This window comes from Saccopteryx leptura, chromosome 3, assembly GCF_036850995.1.
Source record: "Saccopteryx leptura isolate mSacLep1 chromosome 3, mSacLep1_pri_phased_curated, whole genome shotgun sequence".
NCBI classification, from domain to species: Eukaryota; Metazoa; Chordata; class Mammalia; order Chiroptera; family Emballonuridae; genus Saccopteryx; species Saccopteryx leptura.
In genome coordinates, this window is record NC_089505.1 from 166,567,145 (window position 1) to 166,584,443 (window position 17,299).

General features: G+C 39.1%; 1 protein-coding gene across 10 annotated transcripts in view; it reads right to left on the bottom strand.

Annotated features, from left to right (window-relative positions):
- CCDC18 (coiled-coil domain containing 18) overlaps positions 1-17,299 on the bottom strand; it is a 177,243-nt gene that overhangs the window by 107,269 nt on the left and 52,675 nt on the right. For all 10 annotated transcript variants that reach the window (XM_066376765.1, XM_066376761.1, XM_066376764.1 and 7 more), the window contains 5 exons: positions 14,979-15,202; positions 13,482-13,592; positions 12,865-12,996; positions 5,196-5,330; positions 4,950-5,027 (listed from right to left, as the gene is read on the bottom strand). In XM_066376765.1, coding sequence (XP_066232862.1) covers positions 4,950-5,027; positions 5,196-5,330; positions 12,865-12,996; positions 13,482-13,592; positions 14,979-15,202 — 680 coding nt within the window. The remainder of the gene's footprint in view (positions 1-4,949; positions 5,028-5,195; positions 5,331-12,864; positions 12,997-13,481; positions 13,593-14,978; positions 15,203-17,299) is intronic.

Consider the following 17,299-nt stretch of genomic DNA (forward strand, 5'->3'; position numbering starts at 1 on the left):
TGGTTCAAGGGTTCCTACAGCTGCAAATGCTTTATACTACCTTAACATTAAAGAGCAAATGAACAACAAGCAACCCAAATCAACAATTTTTTGAAGAATGAGTTCAAGGGCCAGTTTACATACATGCTCCATATACTATCGGCTAATAAGATTCTTGTCTTGTTCCTTTCTTTTCCTATTGTAACTTTGAGCTTCTCAGGGCTGTTTTCTCTCTCTCTTAATGCTAATAGACTTCTAATGTGAAAGATTTCTCAATAAGATAAGCAGAAAAAGAAAGAGAAAAAGAGAGAGAGAGAGAAAGGCAAGGTGGGAGGGAGAGAAGAGCAGGAGGTATCAACTCGCAGCTGCTTCTGGTATATGCTTTTACCAGGTAAGCCTAGGGTTTCAAATTGGTGACCTTAGAGTGCCAGCCACCACAGGTCAGGCTACAATTCTTATTTCTAAAAAGAAAATCTTGACACACAGATTTTAAATATCCTGTCCCTAGAGCCTGTGAATATAACCATTAACAGCTAAAAAATTTGTAATTTTGAATGATTATCTTATTAATAAAATTATTACTTGCCCTATTAATAACTTTTAATTAACATTTGTTTTATGAAAGGTATAGGCTCTGGCCATTGGCTCAGTGGTAGAGCATCGGCCTAGCGTGTGAAGTCCCCAGCTCGATTCCCAGTAAGGGCACACAGGAGAACTGACCATCTGCTTCTCCACCCTTCTCCCTCCCCCTTCTCTCTCTTTCCTCCCACAGCCATGGCTTGATTGGTTCAAACACATCAGCCCCAGGCACTGAGGATAGCTCCATGGAGCCTCTGCCTCAGGTGCTAAAAATAGCTCAGTTGTTAGCATGGCCCCAGATGGGCAGAGCATGGGCCCCAGACAGGGGTTGCTGGGTGGATCCCAGTTGGGGTGCATGCAGGAGTCTATTTCCCCTCCTCTCACTTGGAAAAAGAAGAAGAAAGAAGAGAAGAGAAAAAAGAAAGGTATAAAGACTTGTGAGTTTTCTTTCTTAATCAAGAGAATGAGCATTATTAGTTGTATCATCATCCACACAGAGAGAAAAATAAAATCTATGACTGTCAGAATATCAGTACCTGATAATTAACCACATAAAAACTCCTTCAGACCAGATTTATCATTAAATGTTAAAATCAATGGTTATAAGGTTGTTGAGGAGAAAGACTCTCACATATTCTCCAAGAATCATCCCACATTTTGTTTATTAATTATAAAGGAGAAATGTGCTCTTAAAATGGTGAGATTCGCCTTAAATACGGTGTCAAGATTGGCATGCCAATAATGAGGTTATAACGTCAGTGGACAAGATTAGGCAGGTTCACATTGGATTCCGGTAGATGATAGAGGAACTGTGAAGCCAGAAAGCTTGGGCCATTTGCATTTAAGAGATTCTTGCAATCGCAGAGGAGCAAACAGGCAGGGAGAACCGCTTCTCCCAGCAGCAGGGAAACAAATAGCAAAGTGGCCCCTCATGGCAGTGGACAGGCTATCCGCAATCCATCCTGAGGGCAAGCTCCCGTACCTTACATAGGCTATACACACATGGCTCTGCTATGCACTCATACACTAATCACGCAAAGTATAAGCGAGCAAGCCTAACACAGCTGTTTTCCCATTGGGTTGATCTGACATTACGGGCCTCCTGATGTGAAGCAGTGGGAGAAATACAGTATAACCCATGTGGTGTTCCAGTTGACTTAGATTTTTTCAGAAGATTCAATGTTTTGAGAATAAGAGACAGTGAGTTTAGGGGAATCTAAAGAATCAAAACAACACATGATTTATAATTAAATCCTAGACTGGGAAACAAAAAGGAACCAAGCTAAAGTAGTATAAATCAAGGTTTTACTGTACATACAAATCACCAGAACACTGCACTGAAATAAAGATTCTTAGTAACGTGGCCAGAGTAGGGTGATACAAGGAAGGTACGTAGGGCTCAAAATTTAAGGAGGCACTCAGGATCATGCAAGTTCTTACCCTCCCACTTGTATGACCTTTGAGTACGCATCTCCTTAAATTTTGCTCTAGAAGCACCTCACTTGCTTCACCTTAGTTCAGTGGTTCTCAACCTGTGGGTCGCGACCCCGGTGGGGTCGCCTAAAGCCATCAGAAAATACATAATGCATATCAGGTATTTACATTCCGAGTCATAACTGTAGCAAAATTACAGTTATGAAGTAGCCACCAAAATTATTTTTTGGTTTGGGGTCACCGCAACATGAGGAACTGTATTGTGGGGTCACGGCATTTTCTTCAATAGGTCTGGGGCAGAGCAGATATTTTGCAAGTCAAGCAAGTTCCTAGGTGATGATAACGCTGCTAGTCAATAGACCATGCTTTATGCAAGAACGCTATAAAAACATTTTTACATAACTGGAAAAATTTCAGTATGGCCTGTGTATTGAATGATGCTACTGAATTATTGTTCACTTTCTCTGGTAGGTAGAGGTGGTATGGTCATGTTGGAGAAAGCTTCTGTTCACAGGAAATGCAAGTTTACGTATTAAAGGTATAAAATGCCATGTCATCTACAACCTTCTCTCAGGTGACTCTGGCAAAAAGAAAGTGTGTGAGCAGGGGTAGGACTGGGTGTGTGCAATCACAAGTGTGAGTGTGAGTGTATGTGCAAAGAGAGATGAAATGAATGTAGCTAAAGTTTAACAAACAGTGAATCTAGGTGAGGGATATAAATCTATTCTCTGTACTATTCTTTCAGTATTTTCATAGGATGAAATTTAATTAAAAATTACTAAACCCATTAAAATGAATAAATAATTAATAAAAACCAAACAACTACTCTGCTAGATTTCTTATTTGAACAGAGTTTGAGTCTGAGTCTCATATAAACAAACATTACTGTATACAAACCACTTACTAATACACACACATACACTCACACATACAAATAAACACACAATGTTCTAATGAACTAAAACCTCTTCAGGGACCCAGTCCAGGGGCAACTGGGAAGGAGTTCTAGGCCACCCTTTCTTCAGTAAAAGCACCTAGGCTCTTCTTGTTGGTTTGTTTTTTTTTACACTTATTGTTTTTTTCGGGGTTGGGGAAAGAATCTAGAGTGAAAAATAAAAACAAAATAAATAAATAAAATCTATAACTCTAATAAGCATTTTCTCAATTTTCTATTTAATAACAGGCAACATTAATTACTTTAATTTACTGGTTTGGTGCTACCTGTTTAGAATTTTCCTGCCAAACTTCTCCTCTCATTAAGGTAGAGGCTGTATCATACTTTTATAAGTGATATAACTTTAGTCCTTATAGCTCTCCTGAAGATAGAAAATTCATAGAAGTTTTTATGCAAAGGACAAATTGAAGCTTGCAGAGGGGTATGGCCAAAAGTGAGGAAAGAAAAGTAGTAATGACATAATCAAGAAAAGAGAACTAGATTTCAAACTTCTTTTTTGTTGCTATAAATATCCTACATGTTCGGGATCATTTAGTCTATCTTGAGTCATAAGAATTTTGCTTCTCTATTTCTTCCTCACTTTTTCTTCCCAATAACAGCAAAACTATTAAAGGTACCAAGGGAAGAAAACCTAACATCATAATATATTTTTTTGCTGATTTCCTTCCTGTCTCAAATCTGGTTATTAACATATAGAAATAACTTACCAAGTGACTGGCTAGACATGTTGGGTAGTTTAAAGAAAAACAGGAGTTAAGTGGCAATATAAATTATATTTAATAAAATTATTTTATGCATATAATGTAATGATTTTTTATGTTAATGATCTCAGGGATTAATTTTATATGAGGAAATAAATTGACATGGCATGAAATGTTAAAAGTTTTGAAAAATACTATAGGAAAGTTATGAAAAAACACATAATTGTGTTTACATGAGTATACAAGGTCACAAAATGGATTAAACAAGGAATACTAGGTAAAAAGTTCTAAAACTCATCGATTTTTAAAAATCCTTTTTATTCAAGCCACATATGACAGAATAAAGGTAGCAGTATGGTTGGATGTATTTTTAACACTAAAAATGCAAATGAAAAAAGACTACACAATAATTACTTATGAAACTGAGTAACTTCATGCACACTAAGCATTTTTTGTACCCTATTAATTTAATTTTCAAATTAACTACAGTCCTTATTTTACAGATAAAGTGCAGAGAGCATAAATATCTGCCCAAAGTTACAGTTAGTTAGTAAAGACTCTGAAGCCAGAAGTAAAATATAAGCCAAAAAACTGTATTTTATCCAAAAATTCTGATTTTATCCCCTAATTAATCTTAGAACAGAACAGTAGAAAGAACAAAACTGGCTTCTTGTAGTTTCATCTCCCTTCACTTTCTCTGTTAATTCTTTACTAGCAATGTGAATAAGTAGCTAATGTTAAAACACAATTTTACATTAAAAAGCAAAAACGGAGGTTAGATACTATAAAAAGGCAAAAATAAAGAGGTTAGATAATATGCAAATTAAATTATCAACTGTCAGATAATTAAGATCATAATTCCATTGAAAAAAATATACTTAAAGAAACTAAGTTTGGCCCTGGCTGGTTGGCTCAGCAGTAGAGTGTTGGCCCAGTGTGTGGAAGTCCCAGGTTCAATTCCTGGCCAGGGCACACAGGAAAAGCACCCATCTGCTTCTCCACCCTTCCTGCTCTCCTTTCTTTCTCTCTTTCTCTTCCCCTTCTGCAGCCAAGGCTCCACTGGAGCAAAGTTGGCCCGGGCGCTGAAGATGGCTCCATGGTCTCCACCTCAGGTGCTAGAATGGCTCCAACAGCAAGGGGACAATGCCCAGATGGGCAGAACATCGCCCCCTGGTGGGCATGCCGGGTGGCTCCCGGTTGGGTGCATGTGGGAGTCTGTCTGACTGCCTCCCTACTTCTAACTTCGAAAAAATACAAAAAAAATAATTCTTTTAAATAGTTTAAAGTATTAGCATCCTAACCTTGATTGTTTCTTCAGATACTTGGTTCTGTAACGCTTTCAAAGCTTCATCTTTCTTCATATTTGCCCTTTCCATTTCCTGAAAACATGCAGATTTGTAAGTAAAAATATAAGTATGCATATAAATATTTTAGCATTACTAATACGCTGTTAAACAACTGTTATACAGTTAAAAGCATGTTATAGAAACATAATCTTAAAATATTAGCCAGCTTTTAAACAGAACTTTTATAAAAAATGATTTTACCCCTTTGCTTTCTGTCAAGAGTCTGTCTAGTGATTCAAGATGATGATGTTTGCATATTACATCTTGCTGCAACATAAACATAGTCTTTTCTTGTTCTTTAAATTGTTGGTCTTTTTTCTCTAGTTGAGATGCAAGCTAACATAAAATAAGATTAATTTTTATGTCAAAAATTCTTTAAATTTAAAAATATTTCAATATACAATACACATTAAATTACTACTAAAATTACATAGATTTTTTGCAATTTGCTATACTTCCTTTAGTTTCCCTCCTTTTAGAGAAGAAATGAAATCATATGCCTATGTCTCATCCCTTTACTCCTTCACCAATACTATGCTGAAATTGACCAGTATCATTCTGTGGTTTTTCATTCTTATACATGATTTTGCTCTTTTTCTACAGTTGTAGATTCATGAACAATATGTAATGTAGTTTGCTGTTTTGAAATTTTACATAGATTAGATCAATACCTGCAACTTTTAGCAACATTTTTTGATATTCAAATCATTTTTTATATTATAGTTGACATACATTATTATATTACTTTCAGGTGTATACCCTAGTTAGACATTATGTATCTTACTAAGTGATTATCCTGATAAATCTCCCAAACATCTGATACCATACCTAGTTATTAGATTACTGAGTATATTCCCTATGTTGTACTTTATACCCCATGACTATTCTGTAATAACCAATTCTTACTTCTTAATCCCTTCACCTAAGGATTAAACCAAGAAAAAAAAATTATAGAAACAGATAACAGTATGAGGATTGCAGGAGGGAAGGGGGTGGAAGATGTGGAGGATGGTAAAGTGGGGATAGGTGGGGATGGAGGGAGTCTTGACTTGTGGTGAACACACAATGCAATATACAGATGATGTATTGTAGAATTGTGCACCTGAAACCTATTTAACTTTATTAGACAAGGTTACCCCAATAAATTCAATATATTTTTTTAAATACCTTCATCTTTTTAACCCATTCCCCCAACACCTCTCCTATCTACCAACCATCAAAACCTTCTCTGTATCTACAAGTGTTTCTGTTCTGCTTATTCGAGTTTTGTTTTTTTAAAGATTAAATTGTTGATAGATATGTATTTACTGACATTTTATTGGTCATATTCTTAATCTTTCTCTTTTTTTTATTTAGAGGAGGGGAGATAAAGAGACTCCCACATGTGCCCCAACTGGGATCCACCCAGCACCCATCAGGGGCCGATGCTTGAAATCAACCAAGTTATTCTCAGTGCCTGAGGCTGACACTCTAACCAATCAAGCCACTGGCTGCAAGAAGGGAAGATAGCGAAAAAGGGGAAAAGGGGAGAAAGAGAAGCATATGGTCACTTGTCATGTGTGCCTTGACTGGGAACTGAAACCGGGACTCCCACACGCCAGGCTGACACTCTATCCACTGAGCCAACTGGGCATGGCCCTTTTTCTTCTTTTAAATAAGACCTTAAACATTTCATATAATACTGGTTTGGTGGTGATAAACTTCTTTAGCTTCTTCTTCTCTGGGAAGCACTTTATATGTCCTTCTATTCTAAATGATAGCTTTGCTGGGTAGAGTAATCTTGGTTGTAGTTTCTTACTTTTCATCACCTTGAATATTTCTTCCCAATCCCTTCTGGCCTGCAAAGTTTCTGTTGAGAAGTCAGCTGAGTTTTATAGGAACTCCCTTGCAGGTGGCTAGCTGCTTTTCTCTTGCTGCTTTTAAGATTCTCCATCTTTAACCTTTTGCATTATAATAATGATATGTCTTGGTGTGGGTCTCTTTGGGTTCATCTTGTTTGGGACCTCTCTGAACTTGCAGGACTTGTATATCTATTTCCTTCACCAAGTTAGGGAAGTTTTCTGTCATTATTTTTCCAGTAAGTTTTCAATTTCTTGATCTCTTCTCCTTCCAGCACCCCCATGATGTGAACGTTGGTAGGCTTGAAGTTCTCCCAGAAGCTCCTTACACCATCCTCATGATTTTAGATTCTTTTTTCTTTTTGTTGTTCTGATTGGGTGTTTTTTACTTCCTTATATTCCAAATTGCTGATTTAATTTTTGGCTCATCTACTCTACTGCCGATTCATTTCAGTTAATGTATTGTTGATTTCTGACTGGTCTTTTTCATGTTTTATATCTCCATTTTTATGTTCCTGTCTCTTTCTTGAATTTCTAAGTTTACCTACTGCTCTCCTCTCATTGAGCATCCTTACAACCAGTATTTTGAACTCTACATCTGGTAGATTGCTTGTCTCCATTTTATTTAATTCTATCTCTGGAGTTTTGTTCTGTTCTTTCATTTGAGACATGTTTCTTTGTCTCCTCATTATGGCTGCCTCCATGTGTTTCTATTAGGTACAGCTGCTACATTATCCGGGCTTGGTAGAGTGGCCTTATTTAGTAGGTGTCCTGTAGCGTCCAATGGCACAGCCTCCCTAATCACCCAAGCTGGGGACCACATGTGAATTGTATACACTCTCCTCTTGTAGCTGAACCTTGATTGCTGTTGATACATTAATGGAAGGGATTTACCCCTAGGCCATTCAGCTGAAAGACTGGTTGTGACCACTGACCACTATGGAGTATCAGCTGTACAGGGGACCACCTGAGCAGGACTTACTTCACTTCCCTGTGGTGCCTACTGAATCCTCCCCTTAAGTGTGTCACTTGTGGAGGTGGTTGAATGGTGGTGTTTCTATGTGGTCAGAAGCTGCCCATCGGCCCTGGTCAGTTGGCTCAGTGGTAGAGCGTCGGCCTGGCGTGCAGGAGTCCCGGGTTAGATTCCTGGCCAGGGCACACAGGAGAAGCACCCATCTGCTTCTCCACCCCTCCCTCTCTCCTTCCTTCCTCTCTGTCTCTCTCTTCCTCTCCTGCAGCCGAGGCTCCATTGGAGCAAAGTTGGCCCGGGCGCTGGGGATGGGTCTGTGGCCTCTGCTTCAGGCGCTAGAATGGCTCTGGACGCAACAGAGCGATGCCCCAGAGGGGCAAAGCATCGCCCCCTGGTGGGCATGCCGGGTGGATCCTGGTCGGGCGCATGCGGGAGCCTGTCTGACTGCTTCCCTGTTTCCAACTTCAGAAAAAAAAAGAAAAGAAATAAAATTTTAAAAAAAGCTGTCCATCAAGTGCTCTGGCTCTGAGGCCTTCTGGGAGATGCAAGGTCAGATGCAACCTGTGTTCTACATAGGGCCACTTGACATGAGCTATAGAGCATCTGCAGGTGGCTGCCAACTGTGTTGGGCTTAGACATACCCAGGCAAGGCCAAGCTGCAAACCAAGGCCAGCTGCTGCTAGTGTGAGGCCTGGGGCCACTTAGAGGTACAGGGCATGAGCTACAAAGCAACCTTCTGATGGTTGATACTTGTGCTGAGCTTGGAGGTACCCAGGAGAGGCCAAGCTGCAAACCAAGGCCAGCTGCCGCTAGTGCTGGGCCTGGGCCATTTAGTGAGGTGTTCAGGGCTCACTAAGGCCAGCTGCTGCTTATTTGAAAGATTTTAAGAAAATCTGAAGCATACCAAGACAGGCCATTTTTATGGAAAAGCCATTGAAAATACCTTGGATGGTCCTGAAAGTTGGGTGGGGTGGGGCCTCAGAGAATCACCTGGGTGAGGTAAACAGTGTGAACCAGGTTGATAGAGTCTCATATGGTACCAACCTGCAGGCTCCGTGTGGGGAGGGCTCACCAAAGGAACAACAGCCTCTGCCCACACTTCTGTCTGGGAAAAAGCTGTCCTACTAGCTCTTGCACTGATGCCTGGACAATTCAGTTCTACCCCATATGTCCCTGCTTCTTTTAAAGCTGCTACTGCTGCCTCAGCACTGGAGCTCAAAGGGAGTAAGTCCAAGTTAGCCCACGCATGAGCCCTTTAAGAGGAGCTGCCTAGGCCCTGGCTGGGTAGCTCAGTTGTTTATCGAGTGTTGCCCCCATATTAAGGTTGCAAGTTCAGAGCACATGCAAGAGTAAACCCATAAATGCATAAATAAGTGGAACAAATCAATATTTCTCTATCTCTCTCTAAAATCAATTAAGTAAAATTTTTTTTAAATTCCAGCAACGCTCCACTCGCCTTCATCCTCATCCCCACTGGTTTATGCAGCAAGAGTTACGGGAATTTAAACATACCATTTTATTATTAGTTTCTCTTTGTCTTCTCTGTTTTTGATTCCTATTTCTCCTTTCTAGACTTCTTTTATATATATGAATGTTTTCAGAATTCTATTTTATCTACTGGCTCTTTACTATATATCACTTTTACTGGTTTCTCTATGGATTTTAATACACATATTTAACTTTTCATACATATTTAACTTTTACTGAGAATTAGGATATTTCCGCATAAAGTAAAATGTAATAACTTTATAAAAACACAGATCCCTTTACCTTTCCTCTTTTATATTGCAGTTGTCCAATGTATTATACCAACATATACTCAAAACCTCACTAGACAATGCCATGATTTTTTATTTCAAGTGTCATAAAACTTGAAGAAACATAGTACATTGTATCTAACCAAATAGTTACTGGTTTTGTTACTATTCCTTCATTCCTGAGGTTTCAAGTTTCCTGCTGATATTATTTCTTTTTGCCTGAAGAATCTTATTTTAGAACAAGTCACCTGGTAACAGATTCTCTAATTCAGTGTTTTTCAACCTCCAGTCTGCTAGAACTTTCATGATGTTGTATAAAGATTACAGGCCCAGACTCTATAATCTTCATCAGGGTGGTTAATTTTTTCACAACCTGGCATAAAATTTCTAGCAGACAAGCATGGGTCTATGGACTTGCAGTTGAAAAACACTGTAATTGTCCTCCATCTAAGAATATATTTATATTTATGAAAGAATACTTTTTGCTGAACATTGAATTCTAGGTTGATGGACTTTCTCCTTTAGCAAACTTTCATAGTTTTTTTATGAGAAATCTACAGTAATTTTTTTAAGTGAGAGGAGGGGAGATAGAGACTCATGTATGTGCCATGACCAGGATCCATGCAGCAACCTAGCCAATGCTCGAGTACCAAGCTATTTTTAGCACCTGAGGCTGACACACTCAGACCAACCAGGCTATCCTCAGCACCGGGGCTGATGCGTGACCTAACTGAGTCACTGGCTGCAGGAGGAGGAGAGAATGGGGAGAGGGAGAAGGACAGGGAGAGAAGCAGATGGTCATTTCTCTTATGTGCCCTGACCAGGTATTGAAACTTGGAAATCTGCATGCCAGGCCAATGCTTATCTACTGAGACAGCCAGCCAGGGCCAAAAAAATCTACAATAATTTTAATCTTAGTTCCTTTATAGGCAATGTGTTATTCATCTCGGTATGCTTTTAAGATATTTTTGTTTTGACCAGACCAGGTGGTGACGCAGTAGATAGAGCATTGACCTGGGACACTGAGGACGTAGGTTCAAAACCCTGAGGTCGACCCTGGCCAGTTGGCTCAGTGGTAGAGCATTGGCCCAGTGTGTCCAGGTTCAATTCCCAGTCAGGGCACACAGGAGAAGTGACTATCTGCTTCTCCATCCCTCCCCTTCTCCTTTCTCTCTCTCATTTCCTGTCCCACAGCCATGGCTCGGTTGGAGCAAATTGGCCCCGGGCACTGAGGATGGCTCCATGGCCTTGCCTCAGATGATAAAATAGCTCGGTTGTCAAGCAATGGAGCAATGGCCCCAGATGGGCAGAGCATCGCCCCAAAGTGGGCTTGCTGGGTGGATCCTGGTTGGGAAGCATGTGGGAATCTGTCTCTCTGCCTTCCTACTTCTCACTTAAGAGAAATTAAAAAAAACAACAACAAGAAAACAAATCCAAGATCACCAGCTTGAGTGTGGGGTTGCAGGCTTGAATGTGGGATCATAGACATGACTCCATGGTTGTGGGCCTGAGCCCACAGGTGGCTAGCTTGAAGCCCAAGGGCACTGGCTTAGGCCCGAAGTCGCTGGCCTAGGCCCAAGGTCACTGATCTGAACAAGGGGTCACTGGCTCAGCTGGAGCCCCCTGCCACCCCACCGTCAAGGCACATATGAGAAGCAATCAATGAACAACTAAAGTGCCACAATTACAAGTTGATTTTTCTAATCTCTCTCCCTTCCTATCTCTCTCTCACTAAAAAAATAATTTTGTGTTGGTATTCAGCAAGAACTTTGATGTATCTAAAAGTTGTTTTCTTTGACTTAACCTCTTTGAGCGTATTGAATTTATAAATTTATTTCCTTAAATAAAATTGTAAAGTTTTCAGTCATTATTCCTTCAAATGTTTTTTGCACTAATCTTATTTTCTTCTCTGGGCCTCTAATGACATGAATGTTAGACCTTATAATATTCTCCCACAGGTCCCTGACACTCTGTTCATTTTCTTCCAAATCCTTCTTCTCTCTGCTGCTCAGAATGAATAATGTGTATTGCTCTATATTTCATGTTTACATTTTTTTCCTCATTAGCTCCATGCTGCTATTAAGAATATCGAAATGGGCCCTGGCCGGTTGGCTCAGCGGTAGAGCGTTGGCCTGGCATGCGGGGGACCCGTTCGATTCCTGGCCAGGGCACACAAGAGAAGCACCCATTTGCTTCTCCACCCCCCCTCCTTCCTCTCTGTCTCTCTCTTCCCCTCCCGCGGCCAAGGCTCCATTGGAGCAAAGATGGCCCGGGCGCTGGGGATGGCTCCTTGGCCTCTGCCCCAGGCGCTAGAGTGGCTCTGGTCGCGGCAGAGCGACGCCCCGGAGGGGCAGAGTATCGCCCCCTGGTGGGTGTGCCGGGTGGATCCCGGTCGGGCGCATGCGGGAGTCTGTCTGTCTCTCCCCGTTTCCAGCTTCAGAAAAATACAAAAAAAAAAAAAAAAATTACCATCCTGACCATTTAAAAAAAAAAAAAAAAAGAATATCAAAATGATCGATATTTTTTACTCATGTCATGTCATTCTTGATCTCAAACCTTTTCTTTACTCTTGTTTTTACTGTTTAGTTTTCACACACAGTTAAAGAGTGTTTCTACTATCAACCAAAATTAAAACAACTAATATCTTTAGTGGAAAAGTCTGTGGACTCACTCTTAGTTTGGTAATATAAAAAAATAAATAATGATTAGGCCCTGGCCAGTTGGTTCAGTGGTAGAGCATCAGCCCGGCATGTGGATGTTCTGGGTTTGATTCCTGGTCAGGGCGCATAGGAGAAGCGCCCATCTGCTTCTCAACCCCTCCCCCTCTCGCTTCTCTCTCTCTCTCTCCCCTCCACTCCTGCAGCCAAGGCTCAATTAGAGCGAGTTGGCCCTGATGAAGAGGATGACTCCATGGCCTCCACCTCAGGTGCTAAAATAAAGGTTCCAGTTGCAACGGAGCAAGGGCCCCAGATGGGCACAGCACTGCCCCCTAGTGGGCTTGCCGGGTGGATCCTGGTTAGGGCAAATTCAGGAGTCTGTCTCTGCCTCCCCTCCTCTCACTAAAATTAAAATAATAATAATAATATTATTATTAAAGCTGAAATTGCACCAGTACTGTATAAAAAATACTGTAATGATCCAGAAGTAATGGGATTCTAATTATAGTACTTGCCTATAACTTTTCTATGTCTTTATTTCCTCATATGTTAAAAACAGAAAGCTACACTAGTATGTTTCAGCTTCATTTTTAGCATCTATATTCTAAATATACATTATATCTACTTGTAAAAATATTACTATCTTACTCTTTCAATCTGATTTTCCATTTCTTTATGTTGTTCAAGATGAATTTTCTTTGCCTTTTCAAAAGCTAAACAAATTTTCTCATGCTCTGTATTGATATTGGTTTCTAGACTTCTTATCTTTTCATTTTTTTCCTAGAAATACAAAAACAGTTAAAGGAATATAATTGAAAGGAAAAATTTAAAAATAAAAGAACTGAGAGCTAGTTTTACATAAAAGTACATTAAGCATTAAATTTGTGTTACTCTATTCTCTAAAGATTCATAGCAGTTAATATGTCAAACTTCAAAAATACATGTTTATTAAAAAACAAAATAGTTATTTTAAAAATTATATCAAAATGAGAAAATTAAAATACTTCAAAATACTGAGACTATCAAAAAGTTTCTACTATTTCCTTTAACTCTACTAGGATAAAACTTAGAAAATATAGATAACAGATGTGTATCAGCCTATTAACCTAAAAATATAGAAACAAAAAAAGGGCTGAGAAGAGTCTAGTAGAATTTGTATTTTCCTATATGGTACTTTTTATAATAATGATACTAAAACAAACATACTGTCATGAATTAAGTGCCTTAAAGTCACAGTGAATTTGTAGTAAACAACTAATTTTTACCATAAGCTCCTGTTCAAGCTCTGCATTTTTTGTAGCAATAGAGGAATAAGCAACTATTTTTTCTTCCAGCTGTTTCTCTAGAGTTAAAAGTTGAGAACATTTCTTTGTCATCTGAAAACAGATGGAAATAAATGAAAAATTATTTTTAGAAAATGACAATTTAAAAGAAAAACAAATAGTGGATAGTGGGCCAGAGATATAACACAGCTTGTTTCATCTATGTAATATATAAGTAATTTAGTGCAGATTTCTATGTCCAAATAGGACTGCACCCTAACCCATTTCTTAAAAGTAGCTGTGAAAGACTAAAATTAGCATAATAGAATTTTAACAATAACTATTTCTAGTGGTAGAATTATCAATGATGTATGCCTTCTTCATATTTTTCCATATTTTCAACAAGACTATGCTAATTTAATTTTTTTTAAAGTTATTAATCTGTCTTGACCAGTGGTGGCACAGTGTAGAAAGTGTCGACCTGGGACACTGAGGTACCAGGTTCAAAACCCCAAGGTTACCGGCTTGATCATGAGCTCATCTGGCTTAAGCATGGGCTCATCATTGATGTTTCTCATCTCTCTCCCTTCCTGTCTGTCTGTCCCTATCACTAAAACAAACAAACAAAAGTGCCCCCATAGATAGTCACTGCCTATGGTTTGAAGGGTGAGTATAGTACACACATGTGATCTATGTCTACAATTACCTAATGGGGCATCCTTGTTCTGTCCTCAGTGGAAATGAGATCAGATATTCACAAAACACACATTATCCTCTTTCCATGTTATCCATAGCATATTAGCACCAGATTCACATGTAGTTTTATAAAAATGTAGATTCCTGCCTGACCTGTGGAGGTGCAGTAGAAAAAGCATCAACCTAGAATGCTGAGGTCGCCTGTTGGAAACCCTGGGCTTGCCTGGTCAAGGCACATATGAGAAGCAACTATGAGTTGATGCTTCCTGCTCCTCTCCACCCCACCTTCTCTCTCTTTCTCTGTCTTTCTCCTCTCTCTAAAATCAATAAAATCTTTTTTAAAATGCTGGCACCTGAACATAATTCAATATCTGCTTAATCAAAATTACTAGGGTAGGATCCATAAATCTGCATGTTTAACAGGCTTCTCAGGTAGTCTGTTGTTCGCTAAAATTTGAAATCCTTTATTACCACTACTTTTCTTCCAATTGCATAATACAAATACTTTACTTGTACTTGTATATTATTTGTATTAACTTACATTTAGAAGAAATAATAGTGTATAACTGCCACCAAATTTTAGAACTTTTAGCACCCTTCAGTGGATTTTCCTACTTTTAACATAGTTTGAAATGCAAAGGTTTCCAAATACAATTTTAAAAGAATTTGTAACTTACATGGATGGTATCAAGAATTTTTTAAAATGTAAAAAATTGCATTTAAAATACATTGTTTAATAAAACCATACAATATCTTTTACTTGTATGAAAATTAAGTACATATAAGCAGTTAATTCAAGCTTACTTCACTTTCAAGTCTGCTTGAGTTTGAGGCTTTCTCTAGCAGCTCTTCTTGAATCAGTTGAAACTGACTAGTTCTGTGGGCCATGTTAACTTTCAAATCAGAATTCTCAGCTTCTATTTCCATCAACTTGGTACGTAGTTCTTCTATTCCAGAAGCAAGTTTTTGCCTTTCTCTTTCATATTCCTTGTTCATAACATGTTGATTTTGAGCTTTTATGCTTTCTCCTAGTAACAATTAAAGGAAATTTGTTCTGTATAAACTTCAAGGAAAGAAACCTATTTCAATGTTAAAATATTTAATCATAAAGTTTAGTTTCTGATCTAAAGAACTGTAAAGGGAATGGAGAATGAGACATACATTAAGGAAAATGGTAAGGTACTTTCTAAATTAAATACATAACAAAGTGAGAGTAAGTTCTTCTGAATCACTCAATTTCTAGACTATTCCTTCATAGTAGAAAACCTATTCCTTTATTCCAGAAAGGGCTCATCTCTACCTTTAAAAATCCCATTTTTTGGATAGCAATCATTGCTAAAAAAAAAATTGTTTAAAACAAACAAAAACATGTCCTCTCTCCTTAAACTGAAGTTAATCATACAATGTATTTGGATAACTTGAGATGATTAAAAATATTTTGATATATTGTACATAGATGCAGGTTCAAAAGCTGAAAAACAGTGACTCCCAGTACAAACTAACTGATGAGAATTCAGCAATGCTTTTTTAAAACCACTGAGAGTTATCAGAGGCAGTTGAGTATACCCTTTCTCCATTACAAATGTATATATTAACCTCATACATCAAGGTAACTAAACTTTCAGGACTTTAAAAAAGGCACACTATAGATCAGGGGTACTCAACCTTCTTATACCTACCACCCACTTTTGTATCTCTGTTAGTAGTAAAATTTTCTAACTGTCCACTGGTTCCACAGTAATGGTGATTTATAAAGTAGGGAAATAACATTACTTTATAAAATTTGTAAAGCAGAGTTACAGCAAGTTAAAACATATAATAATAATTACTAAACAAGTACTTTATGTAGGATTTTTGCTAAGTTTGGCAGAATAAATCTTTATAAAATAACTTATTATAGTTAAATTTATCTTTTTATTTATACTTTGGTTGCTCTGCTACCGCCCACCATGAAAGCTGGAACGCCCACTAGTGGGCGGTAGGGCTGGTCCCTACCACTGCTGTAGATGATGGCATGAAAACACACATAGATATGGAAACAAGTAGAGATATACTATGGCTTCAAGGGTTGCATAAGTAGCCACTTCCCATCAAATTTCCATACCCTTAGTATTTCCCTTTCTACACTACCTCTCACTGGTTCTATTTCTTTGATTTCAGAGACTCTACGACATATATTCACACCCTCTAAACACTGGCATTCCCTATGCTAATCCATCATTCTCTCTAGTCTTTCTAATCACTTAGATATCTACTTTTTTCGCTGTCATTTCTGCTGCTAGCAGCCCATCATATTTGAAGATAGATTGTGATACATTACAGCTACATATGTTAACCACTAAGGCAACCAATTAAAAAAAAAGAGGTACAGCCGCTTGACCCATGGTGGCACAGTGGATAGAGCGTCAACCTTGGATGATGGGGACCCAGGTTTGAAACGCTGAGGTTGCTGACTTGAACACAGTTCACCAGCTTAAGCAAGAGGTCGCTGACTTGGCCCTGGCTGGTTGGCTCAGTGGTAGGGCATCGGCCTGGCATGCAGGAGTCCCGGGTTCGATTCCCAGCCAGGGCACACAGGAGAAGCACCCATCTGCTTCTCCACCCCTCCCCCTCTCCTTCCTCTCTGTCTCTCCCTTCCCCTCCTGCAGCCAAGGCTCCAATGGAGCAAAGTTGGCCCGGGTGCTGAGGATGGCTCTGTGGCCTCTGCCTCAGGCACTAGAATGGCTCTGATTGCAGCAGAGCAACGCCCCAAGATGGGCAGAGCATCGTCCCCTGGTGGGCATGCCGGGTGGATCCCGGTCGGGCGCATGAGGGAGTCTGTCTGACTGCCTCCCCATTTCCAGGTTCGGAAAAATACAAAAAAAACAATTTTTTTTTTAAAAAGAGGTCGCTGACTTGAGCATGGAATCATTGACATGATCCTATGGTTGCTGGCTTGAAGCCCAAGCCCCGGTCAAGGTACACAGAAGCAATCAATGAACAATTAAAGTGACGTACCTATAAGTTGATGCTTCTCATCTCTCTCCCTTCCTGTCTGTCTCTCACTTAAAAAACAGGTATAATTAATCAATAGTGGAAATTTTAAAAAATGGAATACTACGAAGGCAAGAAAGATGAACAAAGGC